The sequence below is a fragment of the Strigops habroptila genome, chromosome 2, assembly GCF_004027225.2.
Source record: "Strigops habroptila isolate Jane chromosome 2, bStrHab1.2.pri, whole genome shotgun sequence".
Lineage (NCBI taxonomy): Eukaryota > Metazoa > Chordata > Aves > Psittaciformes > Psittacidae > Strigops > Strigops habroptila.
In genome coordinates this window covers 13515707-13542065 of record NC_044278.2, presented here as the reverse complement: position 1 = coordinate 13542065, position 26359 = coordinate 13515707, and the positions used below count along the sequence as shown (strand labels likewise).

The following is a 26359-nucleotide window of genomic DNA, read 5'->3' as shown; positions in this document are numbered from 1 at the left end:
TTTGTTAGTAAAATGTAAGATATAGTACTGTTTTCTGTTAGAATATGGTCCAGTTTAGTATTCAGGGTCATCTTCAAGAATGAAGACTAAATGGATTTATTTCAGTTGTAGTGGCGTATTTCAGAACCACTCATGGGCTTGATTTTCTAAATCACTACTTCTTTTTTTGTCAAATAAATAGCTAAAAGTTTGAAAATCAAATCAGCTTATCAGTGCTGTAGTAGTTACAGATCTTAAGAAAGAAATAATGATTTTCAAATGAATTATTTGAAAAAAGTAGGTTTGTTGGTTTTCAATATTTATTTTTCTTTCTCTGAGATTTCAGATCCTGATTTATGTATGAAATGTTACAAGGAGCTTTGATATTTTGATGTCTTTCCTAATGCAAAGTTCTGACCCTTTATCTCACCATTCTTTGGGCATAAGGTCTTGCCTTCATGCTGCAACTTGTGGAGCTGGAATTTACAAGAGTGTTGATCAATATTTTTGTTTGTTTGTTTAGTTCTTCTCTTATTGTCTCACAATTTTATAAAGAATATTGTGATATTTTAATTATCTGACTCTCAGAGTTACTGTGCTGTTCAATTTGTTGGGTGAAATACATTCCATGTAGGAATTAGCTAATGTCATTTGCAAATGTTCCACGTAGTCTTTCAGTTTGCTTAAGAGGCCCTGAAGTAATGAAAAGCTCGCTCAAAATTTGAACAGTATCTTGAAGTCTTGCTGACAGGTTGTATAAATCGTGAAAAGCTAGAAAGCAAGCTGAAAGTTTTTAAAGTTCTGCTAACCACTGGCAAGGCAATCCATGTGCACCGTGATTTTTATATTGAGAGCTGGGAATATAATGCTTATTCAACTTAATCAGCTCAAAAACCCCCAGAGATCACCAGTTGAATTTACCACATTCATCTTGTATATATCAAAGCCTGGAGTGTAAGATCTTTCATTTTGCCAAATCTGTGTTTTTTACATGATTTTTGTGGGCATAGTATGGAACCATATACAAATTGGTTTTGAAAACCATGTGTCTCAAAGTGCTTGGTTGAAATATCTTAAGTGGAAGAAGAATAATAGAATATGAAATGGAAAAGTTCTTCCATCATACTGTGGAAGCTGATATATAAAGCCTCAGATGATTTACATGTGATCTACACAGTAAGTCAGCATAACAGCTTAAAACTCGGACATGCCTTGACTGTTGTGGGAACCATGAGAAATGGGTCACTCGTGCTTCATCTAACAGTACACAGAGACCTTTACCACCTGATTGCTAGCTGAGAGCTTTCCTATACTCTGCCTGCTGCAGCTGTCTTTGCATCCCTCTCCAGTCTTCAAGAATTATTTTTATTCCCACTTCGTGGCGATCCTGTTAGACCTTTACCTTGCAAGGTTGATGTCTTCACTATTATACTGATGCTGATGAGGTGACAGGTGGGAAAGAAAAAACTTGTAAACTGTCTCTTGTGCCTAATAGTCTTGGCTTGATGCCACCTAACTCTGTTAATGAACAGCAGCAAAGAAATCCCTGGGAATAAGCAGTGAAGGATAGAAAAAATAGCTGGCACTGCAGAACTAATACAAACAATTTTACTTCTTGTAGTTATTCCAAAGCTGTTATTTATTTATTATTCAATTGACTTTTTTAAAACATCAAAGATTATAAGTATCAGAAAAGCCTACATTTCTAGACATAACATAAGGAAATAAATTTTGTGGTTAAAGCTCTACCCCAGTATCCCACAAGATCAAGAGCTGTTTAGTGCAAATTTCTGTTATGGAGTCTAGGTTTGACATGCCCAAGTCATTTTTATGTTGCCTTAAATTATTTCTGTATTAATTCTAATTTATTTAGATTGTTCAGCTTTTTATGATTTCACCCTTTTATTACTCCAGCCTAATTTTCAAGGATTGCAAGTATTTAGATAATTTTTAAGTTTTACATTGAATTTGTTACTGAAACATAACTCTTGTAGCTTCTATTTACAAATAACTGCCTTAAGACTAATACTTTTTTTGTGGTTTCTTTTAGTTATTTATCTAGTTGTTATTTATTTATTCTGTCCAAATTGGACAACTGTCACTTAATAGGCTTTCCCCTCCTTCTCTGCAGGGCCACCTTCTGCTCCAAGGAATGTGATTTTTAACATTAATGAAACAGCTCTCATGTTGGAATGGAGCCCCCCAAGTGATACCGGAGGAAGAAAAGATCTCACTTACAGTGTCATCTGTAAGAAATGTGGGTCAGATGCCAGCCAGTGTGAAATCTGTGGGGGAGGTATCCGTTTCATCCCCAGGCACACCGGTCTCATCAACTCTTCCGTGACAGTGCTTGACTTTGTGTCGCACGTGAACTACACCTTTGAAATAGAAGCCACGAATGGGGTCTCAGAGCTGAGTTTCTCTCCCAAGCAGTTCACAGCTATCACGATTACCACAGACCAAGATGGTAAGTGCCAGCACTGTATGTCTGTTACTGTGCCCCTATCATCTATACACTTCTAAGAGGGATCATTTTGTCAGCAAATTAGGATGTTTTGCAGATTGCTAAGTGGTTTTAAGTGCTTTTTGTGAGGACTTTCAGCTTCTGCTGATGAGGGCATTAAATGCTTTTGGCAGTTGGCCTTGACCCCATTGCACAGGGCATGAAAACATACCTTCCTTGTTAAAATTAAGTGCAAACTTTAATTACCTGAGACTAACTGTATTAGTGGTTCATCATAACTGGAGTCTGCTTCTGGTTCTTTTCCATGTCTTTCCTTACGATTTTAGTTGAAAGAATGAAAACATCTTTAGATGAAAGAATAAAACACTGTAGTATCCATTACAAGTTCACAATTTGAAGGTGAAATGAAAGTGAACTCACTTCCTTTAGTATCCATGTTTCATAGTTCTAATACAGCATGCTTCACTGTAAGATATTTCAGCATCCGTATGAGCCATTTCCTTATGTGAGGTATCCTAATAGATTTTCTTGTTTCTTTAATTGTCCACTTTGTATTATTGTTTTAGAGCTATTTCTTCCCCTCATTTCAGTTCCAATTAATGTCCAAGGTCAACTTTTATGAGAAACATGGGAAATTAAGAGCTCTATATTTTTATTTGTGCAACTTTTTCCTCTTCCATTTTTAGAAATACTTGCTATGCCAGGAAACAGCATTGTAGGTGCCCAACAAAGCAATCTATATAGCGATGTTATCTTCTGGCTTGTGTTACTGTAGATGAGAAGGTTATTTCAAAATTATCCCTTGCTGATATTTGTTCCAGAAATGTTTTTCACCTACTGTGCAGTGACATTGCAACTGTATCTGAAGTGTTTAATGTAGAACAGGAACCAAACTGGCGAAACTACCGTTTTGAGTAGAAGACCTTTGATAATATAAAAGTATTTAGTAAAATTGCTAATGTTCAGGAGAATCGTATTGTGTTCCACTTGTAGGAAGGCCCTGGGTTCTTTCACTGATCGGGCTAGCAAAAATCTGCTTACCTATTTATCTAGAAAAAGTAGTTTTGTTGATGAGTAAGTATTTACTTGTTTGCCTTTGGGCATACAAAAATTAACAGCTTGCTGTAATGATGATAATGACAGTGATGGTAATACTAATAATATTCATTAAACTGGATTAGAAAAAGCACAAAAACTACTGACTCATTGTTCATGTGATGATGGTAAGAGAAAAACTAATTTTATAAGATGCCTAATTATATATGCCTTGCACTGAGAATTGCCTTAAGCCCTTAGGCTATGTATCATGTTGTGAACCTGTATCTCCCTTTTCCTTTCTCATTAAAGGAAAAAAACATGGTATCAGAAACTGCCCCTACGTATATTTACTTTTAGATGTTTTGTTACATGGTATTAAATGCAAGTCACCAAGCATGCACAGGTGGAGGTCACCAGAGCTATGGTTTGGTTTTAAACTGGCTAACAGCTGTGTGAACACAGCTTATAATGTGTATTTAAGTGGTGGGCTTTTAAAAAATAATATGTCTTTTTCTGTTGCCCGTTCCTGGTTTAAGGATATAGATTTTCACTGCAGTTTACTCAAAACAGGGAAAAGACCAATCTTGATAATTTGTGACACACTGACAGTAAACTCTAGAGTGTAAACTGCTTGCATTCTCTATAATAATTCTAACATTACTAACAATGCTGTTGGAAGGGCTTCAGAGAATTTAAGACCAGATTTCCAGAATATCTGTCAGTTTATTTGGATATAAATAGACAGCTCTGCAGGAGAAAGCATTGTAATAAATGAAATGGAGGCATCTATAAAATGTGGTTATAGAGATACAACCATTTTTGTAGACTTATGAACTGTGTGGTTGTGTGAAATTGTAAGCACAGTAACTATATATTTAGCAGTAAAAGAGGGAAAGATAATGTCATGTGAAATGTGGAAGAAAATTAATGGTGTTTCCATTGATGGAAATTATTGAGAGGACAGTAAACATCTTTGTGAGTTACTTTTAGTCATAAATAAGAAGTGATACGGATAAAACTAGGGTATCTAACCTCAGAAAAGGAAGCTGTAGGTAACTAAAACTTCAGAACATTGCGGAGATTTTGCTAATGTTTATAAATCACTTTGAAGTTCTCAGATAAAAGCGTTAGTGACCTTTTTTATTTTTATTGTTAGTCAGCTATCAGTAAAGATTTTACAGTTTTGCTTTTGCCATATTTACCAAACATACTAAATAATTGCCTCTACATTACATTTCTTTTTCTGTCTATACCACCAAATAGTAAACTCACTGCTACAATCTTCCCTTATATTTTAATTACACTGAAAGGGACAGTACTTACTGCATGGTGTTGCAGGTTTGCATGCATGTTCATAGAAAGAAAGATCTAAGGTTATATACATGATGTGACAACAAATCAAAAATATCTTAATGTGTACAAGGTCTGCATTCCCAGAAGTTCAGACATATTGCTTAGAACCAATTTTTCTCTTTTAATTTGTGTCTAATATGGAAGATCTAGATCTATAACAAATTATACTTGCACAACATATTTATCCTGTGTTAATACTACCTTTTTATATATAATTTTTTCTTACATACTGTTTTGGTGGTTTCGGTATACACATTGCATGTAGTGCTAGATGTCTTTAAAATGTATCAGTCTTCAAAAATATGTAAAATCTTCAATTGTCGTATCTTTGTTAAGAATATAGAACGATATCTTCAGCTGTTGTAAATCCAGACCATTCTGTTAGCTCCAATAATTTATAGTAGCCAAGGAGCTAGCATTTTATTTTCTTCAGGCATATTGGAGTTACTTCCCTGTAGTGGCCCTTTCTTTTTGATGGTTTACGTGAAATTAACAGATTCTTCTTTAAACGTGCAAATTTTTTTTTCTCTTTTTAGAGAAGATACTGCTGTTGGCATTCTGCTGAATAAAGCAATGCAATTAAGAGTACTGTAGGCATCCATAGAAACTGAAGAATTGTTCTGCCATAGTTAGTGAGCAGAGTAGTCTGAGAGCATCAGAGGGAGAATATTTGCTGACAGAAGTGAACTAATTCAAAAGTGATTAAGGCTCGTCTTTATGCCCAGAGCTCTACCGCAACTAATATTAAAATTTAACTGCCTCTTCATGCAATCACCAGCATCAACAAGATTAAGTTAATTGCTCAGCTCTGACAATGACAAGAAGCAGACTAAAGGAAAGTAACGCTTTGAAAAGGCTTTGTGAGCTGCATCCCTGCAAATTGATGACTAAAGCATTACCAGACCTGGAAAAAAAATAAAATTATTAACATTAATGTAAGACATACAAAATTAACTTCGTGGCATTCATGATTTTTTTTTTAGTTATTAATTTGGTAAAAGTATTCAGAAATTTCAATATTGGTTTTGATTTTTTCTCACCAGACTTCATAAGGAAACAAAGTTTCTGTGGTCACATTGTCTGTCAGGCACTGTAAAGAACTGTGAAACCATTAGCCAACATAAGCTCAATAACAGAGAAATAGAATTCACAGATATAGTGTTCTCTCAACAGAGTTGTGACAAACGATCACTTAAGAATCCCCATGCTGTTGGTTGGGTCTGCAAGTTGAAAAGCAAGTTTCAGCTATATTATGCTTACTGGACTAGAGACACCACCAGCCAACCAACCACTTAACCTGTCTGTTGGCTAGTCAGTAAAGAAAAAATACATGTAGCTCATCTATAATCACAGTATGTGCTGTGTCTTGTCCAGCACAAACATGGATGTGGTAGGGATGCGTTAGAAGTGTAGGTGCTGCAGATGGAGATATGAGGAAAGTAAACTGTATTCTACTTTTGTGTGGCTTTGTTTCAAAATGTTTTGAGATACCAAAATAATCATGACTTTAAATTCAAATAAACGGACAGATAAGCACAAGGTTTTGCTCAGAAAAGCACTTAAGCAAAGTCCCTGTTCAAGGAAGAACATTAGTGTGTTTTAACTGCTTTCCCAAATCACTGCTAAAGTAATTTGAAAACAACTGAAAGGTAAAACATGGTTTTTGGGGGGGGGGGGGGGAAAATCAAAAAATGTTTAGCAATACTGTTGTTCAGAAAAGTGCCTGGATGCCTTTTCTTTGTGGGAGCAAGAAAGTTTTATAAAGCAGTAAATATGCTGAGTAGGAAGTAATTGTACTCAATCGACTTTAAATCATTGTGTGAAGAAGCAGAGAATTATATGCTGACTTACAATTTATGTTTCTCTTTTGACTAATGGAAGGAAGAGACGTCTCACTATTTAACTTTCTTAGCATGCCTTGGAGTCTGCATTGCCTAAAGAAAATTCAGAACTACTTGAGGTTTTTCATGCATAATTAAAACAGCAAGTAATGAATAATTAAGCAAAACAGAACTTAAAACAATAGTTCCTATTTCCAAACAATAGTCCACATATGCATTCACCCAGTGGATATTCATATATTCTTTTCCTTGAGAACAGAGGGGTTTTTAACATTACACTATGCAAGGCAGTAGTAGAATAAGGAGACATACTGAGTATGTGATTATACAGACAGACAGCGGCCTGCTCCATTTCAGTCCACCATTTCAACTGCATCAGTGAGGAGTGGCACTCCAAAGCTATAGTGTTTCTCTGACTGAATAGTTTCCTCATTGTCTGGTCTGCATCTTCACCATATCATGTTCCTCCTGTGGGACTCTGTGCTGGCAGCCCCCAGCTCAGATTTCACCTGCAAGTCCCACAGCAGTGACCTCTCCTAAAATCACAGTCCAGCCATGGGATGCTTCGCAGGCATTGTTGTGCATGTCTTTCCTGCCTTGGTGGAAAGTTTACACTAGAAAATACTTCTCCTGCTACTGCATCCCAGAAATCTCATTTTCTCCCTCCTCAATTCTGCAGTTTGTGAATGGTTCTGGTCTCCGTGATGTCAAAGAACTTGTACCGGTGGACAGAGTTTGAGACATGAGAGACTTCACTCTGTGAGGGCACACAGCTTATAATTATATTAAAGACCTGTCTAGTTTTGCTGTGTTTGTCTAGTGTTGGCAGCCTGTGACTAGCTGAGATTTTCAGGCAGATGCTGAAACTGCAAATCTGGCAGGATTCCTTTGTTTAATGCATTTTATTTTATGTGAGCCATTGGCAGACATATCCTAGGTGATGTTTACTAATCTGATGGTAAAATCTTGCCAGTATCTGAAAGGGATTGACTTTCATTTCGTTCCTTTTCCAAGTAAGTTACAGCAAATTTATTGTTCCTAGTACAGGTGGCTCCTCAGACGTTCTTGTAGCCCAGTGTGGATGGTGTGTAGCAAAAGCAACCTCTTATCACTCTCTTAGAGCTGTGGGAACTAAGGAATGCATGGAAGGATTTCAGTGTCTCTTCCAGGAATAAGCATGATCATATCACCCTGAATTAATGGCACATAGCATTATAATAACAATGTGGATGATGTAAGTTGTTAAGAGCCCCATCCAACTGTCAGAAAAGGGTCTAATTGTCACTACCAGGACAGTTTATCAGGATTAATCCTTCTGGCTGATGACAGTATAGTTTCAGAATGCTCATTGGAGTGGCAGGGGAATTCCCTATTCACTCATTCTAAGTTGCTTCCCACAGTAGCATCTGACTTTCACCCTAATAAAAGTCAACTTTTCTGTTTTCCCTAAGACTCAAATCTCTACAGATGTGATTGTCCTTTCTAACTTTAAGGTCAAGAAAGCTTGTCTTTTCATAATGACATGATGAAGCCCTTCGAACTGTCTTCCAAACAGCTTATATTTAGGGTTTATAAATCTAACGGTACAGCTACTTCTAACCACTGTTGAGATGGAATATCAGGTTGCATAAAAGCCTGTTATAAAACAACCTCCATCAGATGTTGCCAGATCTCAAGCTGTATTAAAGAAAGATCATGAAGTTTTCATAGATGATAATAAATGAGAAATTTATGGCATTTGTTTACCTGACAACTACAACTGTATTGATAGTTTTACCAAACCCTGTACTGTCATGGGAACAGAGCAGAATGATGCTGCTGGTGCTAATTACGTGAAAAATTTGAAAAGAAGTGTCAATTCATTGGTTACTGGCTAGGGACAGTCTGTAAATGTCCATATTGAGTGTGATGTGAAGACAATAAGAGGGATTACGAACAAAAAAAAAAGTTTAAGATGTGTACTCTCTATTTTCAGTCACTTCTGAGCATCTAAATGATACATTTTTAAAAAGGTATTCAGCATTATGCAATAAATATTCAGGCCAGTGTGTTAAGCTATATGAATGTATATATGTAGTTATGTCTATATATATAGAAATTAACCATTCACAGTTGGAAAGAAAACCACAAGGCAAAAATGCTGTATCTCAGTTCTCAGACTTGTTCAACTAACATTCTGTTAAACGCTCTTCAGGTCTGCCAAAATTCAAAGTTTTGAGGGCTGAGTTTGTGCAGCACGGTTATCACCCACAGATTTTCATCTGCTGATCACCTTTACACTACTTTTTGCTGATGTTTCTTCACATATATGCCTGATTACTACATAGGATCATAGGTGAAAAATGGCTTTTAAAACAGTCTTGATTTATATCCTGAAGATTTTTTAAATATTTATAAATTTTCTTTAACAAATATGTTCGTTTTCTGCTGGTAGATATTGATGCTCAGCCATTTCTTTTATGCAGCAAAAGTCACCCTGACTGCATTCACTTTCATTTCTCGTTCACCAGTATTATCCATTGAGCTAGTCAGACTATGTGTAACTTTAAAATATGTTTCTCAAAGTTGCGCAATATGAGGAGAACAAAATGAAATTCTAATTGGAAGCAGGAGGGGAAAGAGGTTAATCAATACCGTACTTTTCCCATAATACACCTACTAGTGGTCTTTCAGCCTTTATAATACATTCTTTCATTGCTTAGCACCCTATTATTTATAACCATCGGCAATTTGTGTGACATGCGTTTTCAGCAAGTTTCTGATTTAGTGTACAGTCACTAAAATACCACATCCAAATGCTGCAACAATTGTATATTTAATAATTATAGTTTATTTCTGTTGGAGAGCTAAAAGATGCCAGGGAAGCTGAGAGGAAGCTGGGCTGCTTGCTCCAGGCTCAAACTGCGCAGGGGCTGCAAACGTCCAGCATTGCTCATATAGGAAAGAAGGAGGGCAGCAACCCAGGAAGCTGGGAATTAGTCACGGGAAAAACGAACAAAAAAAGGAGGAAGAGGACAATTAACGACAAGGGGCTTCCTCCTAAATCTGATGTCCCCACCCAGAACCGCTTCGCGGTTCTGCAGGAGGCTAATGAGAAAGCACCCACCACACCTAATGAGCACCCTGCTGATGCACCAGTAAAGAGGATCACTACTGGTGCCTCCAGGAAAAAGAGGAGGGTCATAGTAGTAGGGGACTCTACTTTGAAAGGCACAGAGGCGCTCATCTGCCCGCCTGATCCAGTCTCCAGGGAGGTGTGTTGCCTGCCGGGGGCTCGGATCAGGGATGTTGCTGAGAGGCTGCCTGCTCTAGTAAGTCCTGCTGACTATTACCCCCTTCTAGTCGTCCATGTGGGTGCTAGAGATATAGACAGCAGTTGCCTGGAGGACATTAAGAAGGACTACAGAGCCCTGGGAGAGGTGGTTAGGGGCTCTGGAGCTCAGATAGTTTTTTCATCGATTCTCCAGGGCAAAGGGGAGGACCTTAAAAAAGCTAGGCGTGTCTGGCAGGTTAATAAACGGTTAGAAAGCTGGTGCCATAGTCAGGGGTTTGGCTATTTAGAACATGGGGCTCCATTTGGGAGGCCAGATCTACTGGAGGCTGGTGGAGCTGGTCTGACAAAGAAGGGGAAGAGCTGTTTTGGTAGGAGGCTTGCCAGGCTGGTCAGGAAAGCTTTAAACTAGATGTGTTGGGGGAGGGGAGCATTGATCCATCCCAACATTCCTGGTCAGTTGCCAGCACCTGTAATAAGTACTTGGAGAGATGTAGAGATGTTCCAGCTGCCCCAGCCATTGAGTCGGCTTCATTTGGAGCTCGGCTAAGGTGCCTCTATACAAACGCCCGTAGTATGGGGAACAAGCAAGAGGAATTAGAGATGTGTGCAAGGTTACGGGAATATGATGTCATTGGTATCACAGAAACATGGTGGGATGGCTCCTATGACTGGAATGTCGGAATGGAAGGTTACAGGCTGTTTAGAAAAGACAGGCCAGGCAGACGGGGAGGGGGCGTTGCTATCTATGTCAGTGATAGGCTAGAGAGTATGGAACTCTGTCTGAGGATGGGTGATGAGGTAACAGAGTGTTTGTGGGTCAGGATCAAAGGGAAAACAGCAACGGGGGACATTACGGTGGGGATCTGTTACAGGCCGCCTGATCAAGAGGACTCTGTGGATGAAGCGCTCTACAGACAGATAGGAGCAGCCTCACGCTCGCAGGCCCTGGTCCTCATGGGGGACTTCAACCATCCTGACATCTGTTGGAGGGACGGTACGGCCCGGCACAAGCAATCCAGGAGGTTCCTTAATTGTGTGGAAGACAACTTCCTCTTTCAAGCAGTAGAGGAGCCGACAAGGAGAGGTGCCATGCTGGACCTTGTGCTCACCAACAGGGAGGGACTGGTTGGAAATGTAACGCTCCAGGGCAGCCTTGGCTCTAGCGATCATGAGATGGTTGAGTTTGAGATCCTCAGGACGGTGAGAAGAGCATGCAGCAAGCTCACTGCCCTGGACTTCAAGAAAGCAGACTTTGGCCTCTTCAGGAACCTCCTTAGTAAGGTTTCATGGGATACAGTCCTAGAGGGCAGGGGGGCCCAAGACTGCTGGCTGATATTCAAGGATCACCTGCTACGTGCTCAAGAGTGTTGCATCCCGACTAGAAGAAAGTGCAGCAGGAGGGCCAGGAGACCTCCATGGATGGACAAGGAGCTGCTGAGGAAACTTAGAGGGAAAAAAGAAGCTTATAGAAGGTGGAAGCGAGGACAGGCGGCCTGGGAAGAATACAGGAGCATTGCCCGAGAAGCTAGGGACCAGGTTAGGAAAGCTAAGGCCCAGCTAGAATTAAGTTTGGCAAGGGATGTAAAAGATAACAGGAAAGGATTCTATAGATACGTAGCAAATAAAAGACAGGCTAGGGACAATGTAGGCCCTCTCCAGAAGCTATCAGGAGAACTGGCTACCATGGATTTGGAGAAGGCTGAGGTTCTTAATGACTTCTTTGCCTCAGTCTTCACCAGCAAATGCTCTGACCACACCACCCAAGTCTTGGAAAGCAAATGCAGGGACTGTGAGAACGAAGACCTTAGGCCCACTGTAGGAGAGGATCAGGTTCGAGACCATCTTAAGAACCTGAACGTGCACAAGTCCATGGGACCTGATGAAATCCATCCACGGGTCCTGAAGGAGCTGGCGAATGAAGTTGCTAAGCCACTGTCTATCATATTCGAAAAATCCTGGCAGTCAGGTGAAGTTCCCAATGACTGGAAGAAGGGCAATATAACCCCCATTTTCAAGAAGGGGAAGGTGGAAGACCCGGGGAACTACAGACCAGTCAGTCTCACCTCTGTGCCTGGCAAAATCTTGGAACAGTTTCTCCTGGAAAACATGCTAAGGCACATGAAAAACAATGAGGTGGTTGGTGACAGCCAACATGGCTTCACTAAGGGGAAATCCTGCCTGACCAATTTGGTGGCCTTCTATGATGGAGCCACGGAACTGATGGACAGCGGCAGAGCAGTTGATGTCATCTACCTGGACTTGTGCAAAGCGTTCGACACTGTCCCACACGACATCCTTGTCTCTAAATTGGAGAGACATCAATTTGATAGATGGACCACTCGGTGGATAAAAAACTGGCTCGATGGCCGCACGCAAAGAGTTGTGGTAAATGGCTCGATGTCCAGTTGGAAACCTGTGACGAGTGGTGTCCCTCAGGGATCGGTGTTGGGACCGGTCCTGTTCAACATCTTTGTCGGTGACATGGACAGTGGGATTGAGTGCGCCCTCAGCAAGTTTGCCGATGACACCAAGCTGTGTGGTTCGGTTGATACACTGGAGGGAAGGGATGCCATCCAGAGGGACCTTGACACGCTTGTGAGGTGGGCCGATGCCAACCTTATGAAGTTTAACCAAGGCAAGTGCAAGGTCCTACACCTGGGTCGGGGCAACCCCAGGCACTGCTACAGGCTGGGCAGAGAAGAGATTCAGAGCAGCCCTGCAGAAAAGGACTTGGGGGTGTTGGTTGACGAAAAGCTTAACATGAGCCGGCAGTGTGCGCTTGCAGCCCAGAAAGCCAACCGTATCCTGGGCTGCATCAAAAGAAGCGTGACCAGCAGGTCGAAGGAGGTGATCCTGCCCCTCTACTCTGCTCTTGTGAGACCCCACTTGGAGTACTGCGTACAGTTCTGGTGTCCTCAACATAAAAAGGACATGGAGCTGTTGGAGCGAGTCCAGAGGAGGGCCACGAGGATGATAAGAGGGCTGGAGCACCTCCCATATGAAGACAGGCTGAGAAAGTTGGGGCTGTTCAGCCTGGAGAAGAGAAGGCTGCGTGGTGACCTCATAGCAGCCTTCCAGTATCTGAAGGGGGTCTACAAGGATGCTGGGGAGGGACTCTTCCTTAGGGACTGTGGTGGTAGGACAAGGGGTAATGGGTTCAAACTTAAACAGAGGAAGTTTAGATTAGATATAAGGAAGAAGTTCTTTACAGTAAGGGTGGTGAAGCACTGGAATGGGTTGCCCAGGGAAGTTGTGGATGCTCCATCCCTGGCGGTGTTCAAGGCCAGGTTGGACAGAGCCTTGAGCCACATGGTTTAGGGCAAGGTGTCCCTGCCCATGGCAGGGGGGTTGGAACTAGATGATCTTAAGGTCCTTTCCAACCCTTACGATTCTATGATTCTATGATTCTATGATTTGTGTGACATGCGTTTTCAGCAAGTTTCTGATTTAGTGTACAGTCACTAAAATACCACATCCAAATGCTGCAACAATTGTATATTTAATAATTATAGTTTATTTCCATTTGTAAAAAGGACATTTGTGGATAAAAATGTAAAATAATCATTACGAAATTGGTAGGCAGGCAGCACTGGGATAAGAAATGTGCCTTTATTTTCTTTGTTCCTATTGTAGTCAGCGAAGGGCACTGAACACATTCTTAAGACCCCTGAAAATAAGATGTTTATTCATCAACTTTGGTGATTTTAAACGAGAATGTCAAATAAGCAATCTGTACACCACTCAGCTAAGAACTGTGTTAGGGTAATCAAGCACATTTCAGTTAGCTGGAACGTCTCACAGTGAATGATATATAGTTGGAAGGATTGTTATTGGTTATTCTAGTTAGGGTAGGGTACACCTTATTTCAGATATAAACTGGTGACTTAAGTCATTAGAAACCTCTGCCACAAATGTAAATTGACCAACTTGCAAATTTCTTCAGTTACATTAAGAACCTTCTGTTTTTAAAGTTTACCTAGACATTTCTGAAAGCTATTTAATTAGAAAAAACCCAAACAAACAAACCAAAAACCATCCACTGAGTGTGGAACCCTGGTGTTCCTAGTATGGGACAAGTGAAAAGAACACTTCTGTTGCATTCTTGGCAAAAGGAGTGATTTTGGTCAAGGGTAGTAAAGGAAGACATTCATCACAGCTAGTCAATCTAAAACAAATTGTGTTTGTAGATGTCATGACTTTCACGCAAACCTTCAGGGACCATGCTCAAAATGAAGGACATGGTAAATTACAAACCAGTTCTGCTGATGTTTGCTACGGGGCTTTAGAGCAATTATGTCAGTAGCAGGTTGCTCCGATTCATTTCCTTCTTAAAATGTGGTTTTTTCATTACACTCAACAACTCTTCTCCTTCCACTCCTGTGACTCTTCCTTATGCATTTGCCTTAGGCTCACAGTTTGGAAATAGTTTTCATTTATATACAATAATGGCGTTAAGTTGTGCATATTGGAATAAGGTTGAGAGCTGACTCAGAATTATGTAATTTCCTAATCTTCACAAGCTTATTTATTTTACAGTTCTGTTAGCTTCAAGATAATATTTCTAATAACAAGCCATGTTAGTCTGGGCTCTTTCTGCCCAGACTAACAATGAGAGACATCTGTTTACTATCTTCATATCTGTGTTACATATTTAAATATTTTTCCACTGTATTAAAATTTATACTGGGTCTCCAGTGAACATCTAGTAAAGATTGTTCTTCTGAAAAGATTATACTAGCCAGGACATGCGCACTTAATATTTAGTTTAGAAATGCCTTTAACAACCCCTGTCATAAGTGAGCCTTCATATTCTACTCTCAATGCTAGTCTGACAGATGAAGCAGGGGTTGACAACTAGTGTCAAGATTGGCCGGGGTATTGGTTGGCCAAGAGTGAAAGAGGAAAAAAAAGACACTCTTAATCTGCTTAACCTTATTTCCATGTAGCATGCAATCTCTGGTTTCCATTGAGAAGTGATTTTTGCATATTAAATATGCATATTTTTATTTATCCTCTTTAAGACTTCCCTGAAAACCTTCACTTAAGCAGGAATATTATCAGGTATTTAAGACATGGCTACAGGTTCTAAAGTGGACTTTTTCAATAAAAACATTTTAAATCAGTTTCATACTTTGTTGACCCTCTGGAGCGAGCGCAATTAATTCTGTTCAGAATATTTTGTCTCAGTTGTTTTCACTTACTAAAGTGACATGGAAGTTAGCAATCGCTGCATGAGATGAAAGTGTCTGATTTTGCTGTCTACATGTAGAGTCATGATAGCCAAAAGGAAAAGGTGAATAAAAGAACCACTCCCAAGGAAAACATGAGCAAAAGGAAGAGGCATGTGCGTGAAAGAATTTATAATAAAAAATAAATTTATAAACTATTAAATATTAAAATATATTTAATATTAATTTAAATGTTAAATTTAATGCTTTTTAAAAATATTAAAGTATTAGATTTAATACTTTTTAAAGTATTTAGAGTGTATTCAGGAAATTAGACTGATTCAATCACTTTATTTCTTCTTTGAATAACAATATCATCTTGTGCACTAAACTACCTAGTATTTGAAAACTGAAATTTTAAAGCAAGCATTTACAAGAAAAATAATGGCAAAATTAGATCTAATGTCCCAAAGCTATTTCACTGGCAGTCAGTTACAGATGTCCCACTGGATAAAAAAGTAAGGGGGGCCTGGCTCAGCTGATGTTTCTTGAACACTCCTGTTGTCTCCTCTACTCTTGCTTTTTCCTTTGCCTTTGTCCACAGCATTTGGATAACTAGTTGCAACTTGTCTGCTGAAATTAATGGCAAACCCTATAAATTGCTGCAGAGTTAATTAAATCCCATTCTTCATTGAATTAATCTACAATTGCACGAATTTTCTTTGTGCTGTGCTGTCTGAATAGAAATATTTTTAAATTTGGTTTTTCCATATTTTTTAAAATAATACATAATGCAGCTTCTAAATTGTGTGCTTGATCTGTAATTGTACTGAAGTGTTTAGAGATTAATGTACATTATCTGACTTATAAATTCTAACTTGTTATGCATTGCAGACAGCTGATATATGATCTTACAAGTTTCTGACAAGTTGCTCAGACAGTTTCCAATAATGTATTTTGCAGTTTAGAAATAAATGATCATTTTATTCTATTAACTCAAATCTGTCTATAAAGCAAATTGTCTGATTCCTATGACTGGTTCATATATACATATTATTAATCTCTAAGCTCAATTTTTCAAAATTGTATTGCCCTCCTAAAATTAACTAACAATTCTTTTTGTCCTGTAATTGAAGATCAGTAAGGACTAAAAAATAATTTTTTTGCAGGATAAGGTAATGGAGTAATGGGATTCAGGGAATTTAGTCTGTAGTTCAAGGGTGATGGGCCACGGTCTATGAGCAAGAGAAAAGATAGGAGCCTGCCTTCTTTCCTCAACTCATACATTTTTCTGTCAAGCTAGAAATGGTCATTTACTAATTCAACATGAGATGAATTTTTCGTATCTCATTGCCATATATTCTTAAATATGATTTATTCTCATAAAGAAAAAATATTTTAACTGATATTTAGCATCCCTCTATGCCAGTTTACAGAAAGTATTGATCTCAGTTTATGCAAGTCTGACTAGAATATGAAATATTTGGAGAGAGTAGAGAAAATCACATTTTTCTAATGTGGTGTTAAATACTATTTATCTTTAAAAATGATTGCTTGTATTTGCAAGTTAATTTTATATGGTCAAAGTAACAAGTTGACAGCATGGAAGAATAAAGTCTGTACCTTTTAAGAGAACATGTGTGACTATGGAGCTGTGTTAACATAGTTCCTTGGTGTACATTGTTTTAGTGCTGGGAGAAGAACATAGTTTTACCTGCATTTATCTCCATGATCTTTTCTTGAAACAGTCAGGTTCACCAGTGCCAGTTTCAATGGTAACTTTTGTTATATGCAACATACTGTAAGACTGAAAAAATGATCAAACTCAGATGAACAAAGGGATGTTTGCAAGATCTTTGAAGTGAAATTTCACTGTGAATAGTTTCTCATTTTGCACCCCCTAGGAGCTGAGGTTAAAGGAAGTAGGTTGTCTTCCAACACCTCCACCCTCTGCCCACAGAGCCACCTGCACCAAACACACTGCTAAGGCATTAAGATGATATTGAAATGTTTCTACATTGCATTTCAGAGTATGTATTGGTGCAGTTCTGTGCATGTTCAGGGACATATTTCAGGTTATCTTTATCTGATTTCCAAGTTATCTAACATCAGATTTGCTTCATTATCTTCCCCTTTAAAAATTTTGCTTTTCTTTTATAATCATTGATCTTTGACGCTACTGATTCATAAAGATGTCCTGACATTTATTTCTATGTGAGCACCCAAGATGTCAGCCACAACGCTGGGTGGTGAACAATTCCAAAAGGCAGGCTACTGCATGAAAAATCAGTTCAGATCTTGGGATTCCATATTCATGTATACAGTAACATTCTGGATAAACTAAATTTTTACATTCTCATAAACATAATAAATCTAAGCTCATTTAAGCAGCAGTGTGAATTTTTCTGTTTTAAGATGATGGGCATTTTGTCAGACATTAAAAATGTGTCTTTCTCATGTAGTTTCAGGGAGAATAAGACTAACGTCTTCAAAAAATAATTTAGGTGCAATATGTGTCAGTTTTTATGAGCAAGTCACTATTATTCAGTCTCAGTTGATGAAGGATTAAAATTAATTAAAATAAACTGGAATTTATTCTATAATTAAATATAATTTAAAGGATAAAAAATGCATAATATTTTCTATTTATAATTTTATTTCTACACACATCTATATATTATAAAAAACTGTCATTATATGTATAAATAGTGTGAAGATAATTATTTGCCACTGATTCATTAAGTTATACTAAATACATATCAATATGTTAGTGTCTTTGCTGTAAGAAGATATCATTTTACTTCCTTGAAATATTTTAATAATTTTGTAATATTTTCATGCTTACCAGATTGATACGTGAGCTGCATTTCTTTGTAACACTAAAATTACATTTTCATTGAAACTATCTAAGCCAACTCTTTCAAAAAATTTCATAGATGAGATGCACTCCATTAGTTACTCTCTGTATATGTGTAAAATGTCTTCTTACCTGTTTTAAGTTTTTTCAGTGACAGGCAAACATTTTAAATACGTGATATATGTAGGGTATTGTGAATTAGGTAGTGATACGATGAACATTTAAAAGCTGTAGAAAATAAAGACCTGAATCACAAGAAGTTGGATACTTCTTACGCAGTTACCGATACATGCTGTAGGTGTTCCACCAAGTGAGATAGTACACACAGAGAGTAAGAAAAGTGTGTGCAACTTTTCTGCAGGACTGACAGGTTTTCCAGGGAACTCTGGTCTCATTAAGCATCTCAGTGAAAGGAAAGCACTAAGAGCTGCAGTTCACTGAGCACCTTTGAAAATACTGCCCCATCACTGAGATGCTTAATGGAAACTGGCTTTTTTACAAACCAGGCCATTAGTCCTTTCTCAATCAATAAAATTCACTGGAAGTGTAACTTTTCTCTCAGATGGATGTGGGGTCACATATTATCTTGTACTGATAGAAGTGTACAGCAATTGTGAAAGTAAATGATTTAAGCACAGCTTGCTGTACTGGTACTTCTGATCTCTAGGTGTAAGGTGAAACACCTGAAAGTATGAGCTTTACACTCTTAGCTTTTTTACTGGCTGTCCAGTGTTTTGACCAGGTTTTTCAGTTCAGAAAGCATTAAAAAAACAGCTTACAGATTTGGGGGTTTTGCTTTTTTGTTCTTTTTCTACTTAGAAATCCCTGCTTATCTATTGAGTTTGTTTAGATGCCTTTACAATAATTAAAGATAAAAAGATTTAATAAGGGTAAATGTTATTGCAGTATACTGTTTGGATTTTAAAGCATGAAAAGATTCCATTATTCTGAGTTAAACCAATATGAGAGAGTCTTTGTAAGAATTGCAATTTTGCAACAGGAAACAAGAATATCACAGATTTGTTGGCAGTAATACAAATGCTCCAGATTTTAATAAAACAGAGTGTTTAACTTTTGGTGACTTTCACAGCCATTTTTATGCAAATTAACATATTCATTTCTTTGAGAAATTATTTTTATCTAGCGATAGAACATCAAATACTAAATTCAGACACCCACTTGCTACAGAAATTTTCATTAAAAAAAAAAAGTTGAAGTTCCAAATTAAATTGACGGAAAGTTTTTCAAGAAACCTTAATTCATAATCATGTTTTACTCTGCAGTCTAACGGCTTATGTATTTTTGGTCATGTCTCCACGATAACAGGCCAGTGTTATCCCACACCATCCTCATCTGTGTGCACATTACAAACATTAAGCCAGCGATCCTTGAAGGCAAGTAGGTGTAATTCCTCACATTTTAGAATGTAAGGAACAAGACTGTGCATGTAAAACTATGTAGCGCTTAACCATCCATTGGGATACAGATACTCTACTTTTTGGGTTTGAGAGAATTCAGAATGTTCTGTAGACTTCACTGATAGTTAAGCTTATTCATGATTTGCACACACCCCAAAAAAAATAAAAGGAGAAAAATGTTCACTATTCATCCAGTAATTTAATTGATTTATTTTGGAAAACCATAATTTCTTTTTACCAAGATAAACATTTATGATCAATCCTGTAATTGGTACTGTTTTGCTTCATTTTTTCTTGAAGCATATTTCTTGTATGGGAAGTTTGGTTACAAAGTGCAGCAAGCTGCTTTTAGCTACTTCATGGTATGACAAATTGGGAAGGTAAATAACTCAGGGTAGCAGAGTAGGGGTTGATAATCCTGTAAGTTCAAAGAGCAACAGTGAGTCCAATGAAAGAGCGAATAATTCTCAAATCATCTTTGGCTATTTCACAGCTAAAATGTGGAAAAAGCTTCAGGTTTTGGATGATACTAATGATCTCAAAACAAAATATATTGATTCACCAAAGATTATTAAAGATCTTAAAAATTGTAACAGTCTTTTTCTGGATAGAAAACTGTGTTTGAGGAAAGGGTGGTTAGAAAAACAAACAAACAAACAAACAAAAACATTCCCTCAAAATATCCAAAAGAAGTATTTTTAAAAATTTTTAAGTTACTTCCTAGTTTCCATAGAACGAGAGTAGTTTGTTGTTTCTTATTCCATAAGATAGTGTGGAGTAATATGCAAACTTCTGTTTCTCTTCTTCACTCTATTTTTCTGATATGGGTTGGTGAGTGAATTCATGCCATCACTGTACACAGACATATGTGGATGGCTCTATGCAGTCTTTATTTCTTTAAAAAAAAAATTGTTATTGTAAAAATGTTAGCAAATGATAATAGTATAAAAATATGTACCTGTTTGTTTAACTTTTTAAAGGAATATAAAAGAATTCCAATTGAAATTAACAGCTAGTTGTGAGATAGAGGACCAAATAGTCCAGATTATTCACCTGCAAAGAATTTCAGAAACATGACTGACATTTATTTTCACAATAGTAAATGTAATGAAGTGTGTTCTTCTGTTTACTAATTTTTCTTAACCTTTTGCTATTAACTTCTAACAGTGAAATAATATATTGTATCATATATGCTGGCAACAATAAAACAGTCCAGGGACTGCTATTTGGATACTACTGCATGCTTCTTTAGGTGGATGCACTTGCCTTTACTTGCTTTGCAATATTTCCTAAGAACATAACATCAATAGTCCACTTCTGTCCACCAAGTAGAGGCTTACTGCTGCAATAAAAAGTTATTCTGAGTATTAAGGTGGGAAAAGAACTGCTTGAAACATTAGATTCTTTCTGTCAGGCAGCTGGGATTTAACGGGAGCACACTCAGTTATAAAACAGGTTTTCATTGATCTGAGTGTTGGAATTCTTAACTGTAGTTTATTTTCCCTTTGATTTTGAAATCCATAAGTGCCAGTCATAGCTTTAAGAATGAAAATCATTGGCATGGGAGTGTAAATTAAAAGTGATGAATAGAGACTGCTAGTGACCACTACCTCAGCCAAACACAAATGCCACGACTGTAGCTCTGAACGTTGCTGCATGCTTCACTTTAAATTAAGTGTGATGAATTAGGCAGGAAGTTAATTACTAACTTAGAATAAAGATGATGATGCTGATTAGAAAAGGCATCATAAAACAACTTTTTTACTTTGCAGCAATCCCATGTGAAATATCAACAAATAAAGAAACACTAAAAAAAATTAGTCTGATTGAAAAAGTGGGCATTTGTTATGGGTGTATATATCTGTGGCAATAGCTATGTGTATGTGAAGGTGACTTTCCTTTGAGAATGTGTTTGCCGGCTTAAAAATGTAAAAGCAAATTGAAAGATGCATGAGACAGTTTTGTACCTAGGTTGTGGGCTGTTGGGGGTTAGATACATATATCTCTATCACCGCTGACTAGGTATTAGAGTTGCCGTCAACTGTTTTAGTGGCAGCAAGTGTCAGGATGAACAATTACTCTTTAAAAGAGTATGACCTTAAAGACCAAGCGGAGCTGTAAATCTTACATCTCCTTAACTAGTCTCTCATTTATTTTACTTTATGTCCACTATGCACAGATTGAAAAGGAGACACAACAGCACTCAGGAATTCACTGGACAACAGTTTCCCTTTTCTAAAGTTTCAGATTTAATGCTAGTTTCAGTATCAGTGAGACTGTTTAACAACTAATCAGTTACTTGTTCTTTCTGGCAACACATTAGCTACTCAGTAGTAGTATGAAAAGGCCCTTAGGAGTATATAAATTGGTGAAATATTTCTCTGTTTGCCTCACATGAAAAAAAGTATTTAAAAAAAAACTACAAGAGCTGAAGTCCATGCAAATGAGTCTTTACGTCCTAAAACAGACATAAGTATTTGAAGTTGAAGATTTAATGAGTTAATACAGAGCTCTCCATGCAAGGGTGAAAGTATAAGTAAGAGTACTAAACTGAGTTCTTTTTCCCTTTTGGTTACCAAGCAGTTTGCTTGGCATTCCCTTTTCTACCGTCGCATTCCCCTCCTGGTCTCATGCTCGATTTCTTTTCCCACTGCAAAGTTGATGGTATCATTTGTGAGTATTGTTCTGCCTTGGAGTGACTCTTACTACATACATTCATTCATACGTATATACATGTGTCATCAGTTGTCATGGAAAGACTGCCCTATGTTGCTTAATCCTAGAGGGCATAGACTTAAAAGTAAAAATTGCTTTAGCCCTTCAAGTGAATGACATGAACACACATCACACTTTCAGTATTCTCTGCAGTTTTGAGTCTTGTACCAGTTTGCTATTCATGAGGTGAGATACTTGCTGTATATTCACAGTCCGTCACTGTGCAAGCCCTATTTATTCGGGAGAGAACTGTACAGTTTTAATACAAATTTGTTACCGTGCTACATCATTCTTCCTATATAGTTAATAGTCTTCCAATATTGCTACCATACACATTTTCAAAATTTTAAGACTCAACCACTTATTCAAGTTACAGTTTTTGCTGTGGTGCCTCAGACCAAGTGTTAAATTTAGTAAACTCTTAAAATAATTGTATTAGTCTGGTTTCGTGACCAGAGAGAAGGCCTTATTATTTCAGAAACCTTTTCTTCTACAACTAAATCTTGCCTTGCAGCAGAAAAGTTGTTGCAATAAAGACAGAACAACTGCTGCACGAGAACTCAATGCTTAAAAGAAAGTGAGTACTGAAAGGAAAAACACCAAAGCCCTGTGTATGGGTTGCATAGAAAGCTGTGACTTCTGACTTCGTTTAGGAAGGACAGCTTTCTACTCTGTTCAAACGCTGGTGTCTTGTAATACCTGCCTACATATTGTAGGTACTATCTGAACCCTAATGTTAGGGCTAGAAAAAGGGACATTGAGACCTTGAAACACAGTTTGCAGTCTTCGTGCATTTCACTGAAGCTTATATAGCTGTACATGAGCTCACTAGAGAAGCATTCAAATATTCGTGTATGTTTGCAGTCTCTTTCATCTGGCAACTATTCGAAATTTTCAATGTTGAGTCTGAAGATAGACCATTTGCTTTACCACTAATATCATAAAAGACTTGATGCTTTTTACAACCTTTCTGTGTAGAGGAAGCCTGGATGGATTGTTAGCATGATCTGATACTCAGTAGTCCACCATTTGCATCATCAAAAATCACCATTTTGAAATTAAATTTTTATAGAATTATTAAAGTTGTATAATTACACTTACTCAGACAAAATCTGCTATTTTTGTTTTTATTTTTCAGACAATTCTGCTATAATTATGGTTAAAATATGCTTAATAACTCAGTATGTCTTTTGCGAACAGTGGAGAGCCTGCATACCCCTTTTGTTGTAGTATCTATTGGCAATGGGCAGATTCCTGCCTGGAGATTTACAATTATCTGAAAAATAGTCCACTTAGTGCTTATCGAATGAATAGTAAATATTGCATTCAACATTAGAAAATATTCTGCTAGCTCACTTAGTTGAGCCAGCTAAGTACAGCCTTTCAGTCCCTTGACAGTAGAGTGGATTGGAGGTCCCTGGTTTGACCTGCAGAGGAGTCACTGATGTAGTACATTAACATATGCAGGAGTTTGGCAATGTAAAACCTCCTATCATGCACTTATCTCAGTAGGTAATTAATTTATTTTAATTCATCAAATGTAAGAGAATCTGAAAAGGGCAGTTTGCAGTCAGTATATCTTGCAGTTCAAAAGTAAGTATGTAATTGTTCCCTAAATGAATTGGTTTCGGGCATTTGATTGCTGCTCATATTGCTCCTCTTGATATGCCTGAGTACCTCTATAAAAACATGTTTAGGAATAGATTCTCCTTAAATACACTGAAGCTATCACAGATTCTGCTGCAGCTTTTTCAGTGAAGGTCTGCGTGTAACCATTTACAAGCATACTTTTTAGCAAAGATATTTAACTACTCTACATTCAAAATGAGGCATCAGCTAGGTGTCGAGTCTTTTTAAAGACTTAACACTGATGTCAAAATCACAATATTTTCTTTTATTGCTGGTAACTGAACTCTTATCTCAGTCATAAATAACATGATGCTACTTATAAAATTGGTTCCACGTAATTTATCTCTGGAAATTTAAATTATCCTTGTACTGTCCCTTCATAAGTACAGGCCTTTAATTTGAACTTTGTTAATTTAATAAATTGTGCTTTTCTTTTGCATTAAGTTCTAAAACCTGTTTTTTTTCATATCCAGTGATATCACTGACTGGATATAGGAAAGCAATAAATGAAGACATTTATAAAGTCTTTATGTAAAGTTCGACCTGCCTAATTTCATCCTTCCGCTACTTAATAGATTCTGTATCTATGTTTTTTGTAAAAATACTTTTTTTTTTTTACCTTAAAATGAAGTGATTAGTAGTATGAGTAGTGGGACTGGTATAACTTAATTTCCTTCAGATTTGTGCTTGGGGCTGTTTCTTGTGTTTCCTACTGGTTTGTCTGGAGTATTTGCAATAATTGCTGTGACTAGTTCACAGTTACACATTTATTGTTGGATCTGTCTTTATGTAGATATTGATTCTCAGGAAAATTATAGAAATATATCTTTTGTACTTCTCTACATTTGTCTGAAATTCACCAGTTGCCTCCAAAGTTGTTTGTGAAGAACTAGCAAAAAGAGGGCAGATGATGGGCCGTTACTGTACTCCCATAAAATGCTTTCGAGGAAGAGAAATTTTGTTTTATTTTTAAAAAGGCAGTATTTCATCTTACCTAGAACTTTTTTTCTTTTGGTTGCTGAAGACACAGACAATGACAAAGCCTGAATAAATTCATTACTGTTTTTCACTCTAATCAGGCCTGCATTTTCTGTGTATAAACATGCGTATGGATATCTATAAAAAATATATGTGCATGCATATATACCTGTTTATGCAGAGAGAGAGGGAAAAGAAGAAGTTAAAAATAAGTTTGACACATTTCAATTTGTTCAACAGGCAATGCTTGGCAAGTACCAGCTTTGCTCTCTAAGCTGTGGTGTGGTGCCTTTCCACATCTCTCTGCATCTTCACTATTTTTAAAGACCAATTAGGAAATAGAGACATTTCTGCCATTTGGAGAATGAGCTCTTTGTTTTATTACATTGCAACTCATCATGGCAGGCTTAGAACAGTTGTATCAGAAAATAAGCAATAACCCCTATTTTCCCTAAGCCATCCCACAGAGCTATAGCAAGACAGTAAGAGCAGGAGTCTGAACCTAAAACTGAATGAAGGGCCTATGCTCCAGCTTCTGTTGCAGTTGTGATTTGGGGTGCCCGGGCAACATGCCCAGGGGTGGCTGCTGGTGCCCACTGCCAGCTGATGGCAGTGCATTTTCTCTGTGCCCTCAGAAGCCTGTCTGATGCCAGCTCTTTCTCCTTCCTAGGACAGAACAGCTTTCAGCATAGATTTTTGTCTAAAGTTTGGGTATGGAGGAACCGTGAAAACTTTTACAAATTGGGTTTTGCTTTTCAATCACTGTTAGATCAGCATCACAGTAAACCTACTGGATGTCATGCCTCACAGTCATGTAGGTGACATGTCATAGATCTGTCATGTCATGTCAAACCTCAGTGAAAATTGAAAAGGGAGAGACTCTCCCTTCCACAGCTGCTGTACTGGAGAGGCTTGTGCATTGATCTGGAAGCTAAGATTTCTGCATAACCTCTGACTTTCATCACTCACAGCCTCACACTTCTGTACTCTGGGCAGCAATTATTTTTTAACTCTGAAGTCACCTGAAAAATTGGACAAGGTCATTTCTGGGAGACCTGGCATCTTCAGTGTAACCTTTGTTTTGCCAAAATTAAGTTTCTTCTGATACTCATCCATGACAATGTGTAAACTTTGTGTGGACTAACTTAAGTTAATTAGGAATTGGTTTAAATTCAGTTGAAATAAGTAATTTATAATCTGAAAAAAGAAGGGAAAACAGATTAACAGATTCTGCATTATATTTATTATCCTTTCAGAAAACTATTTTAAAGTTATTTATATTAAATCATCTCCGCATTCTCTCAGCAAGGGTCTCAGTTTCTGGTGTCATACGCAAATATTTTCTTATGCTTGTCACCAGATTAAAATAAAGGTGAAATCCCACAAAATACGTAAGTCCTGAAAACAGTAGGTCCCCAGGGAAGAGCTAATGTTTGAGAATTTACTAATGCAAATAGGGAAATCTTATCTTCTTGCTATACTGCAGATAAACAGAGAACTTCATGAAGCAGAGCTGGTAAGGGAGACTCTTTCCCCACCACCAAATCCATGCCTTTGTTTAGTTCTGAAGCTTTCTGCAGAAGCAAGTTATATGTGAATGTGCAGTTTAAATTATTAGAGCCAAAGCTGCAGTCTTGGAAATTAT

At 37.6% G+C, this 26359-nt stretch overlaps 1 protein-coding gene across 8 annotated transcripts in view; it reads left to right on the top strand.

Annotated features, from left to right (window-relative positions):
- The window catches only part of LOC115601713 (ephrin type-A receptor 6), a 490729-nt gene that overhangs the window by 250362 nt on the left and 214008 nt on the right, over nt 1-26359 (top strand). For 7 of the 8 annotated variants that reach the window (XM_030472043.1, XM_030472041.1, XM_030472045.1 and 4 more), the window contains one exon: nt 2111-2446. In XM_030472043.1, the coding sequence (XP_030327903.1) occupies nt 2111-2446 (336 nt within the window). Of the gene's footprint in view, nt 1-2110; nt 2447-26359 lie in introns of those variants that run through there. The other variant, XM_030472048.1, reaches the window with a different exon arrangement.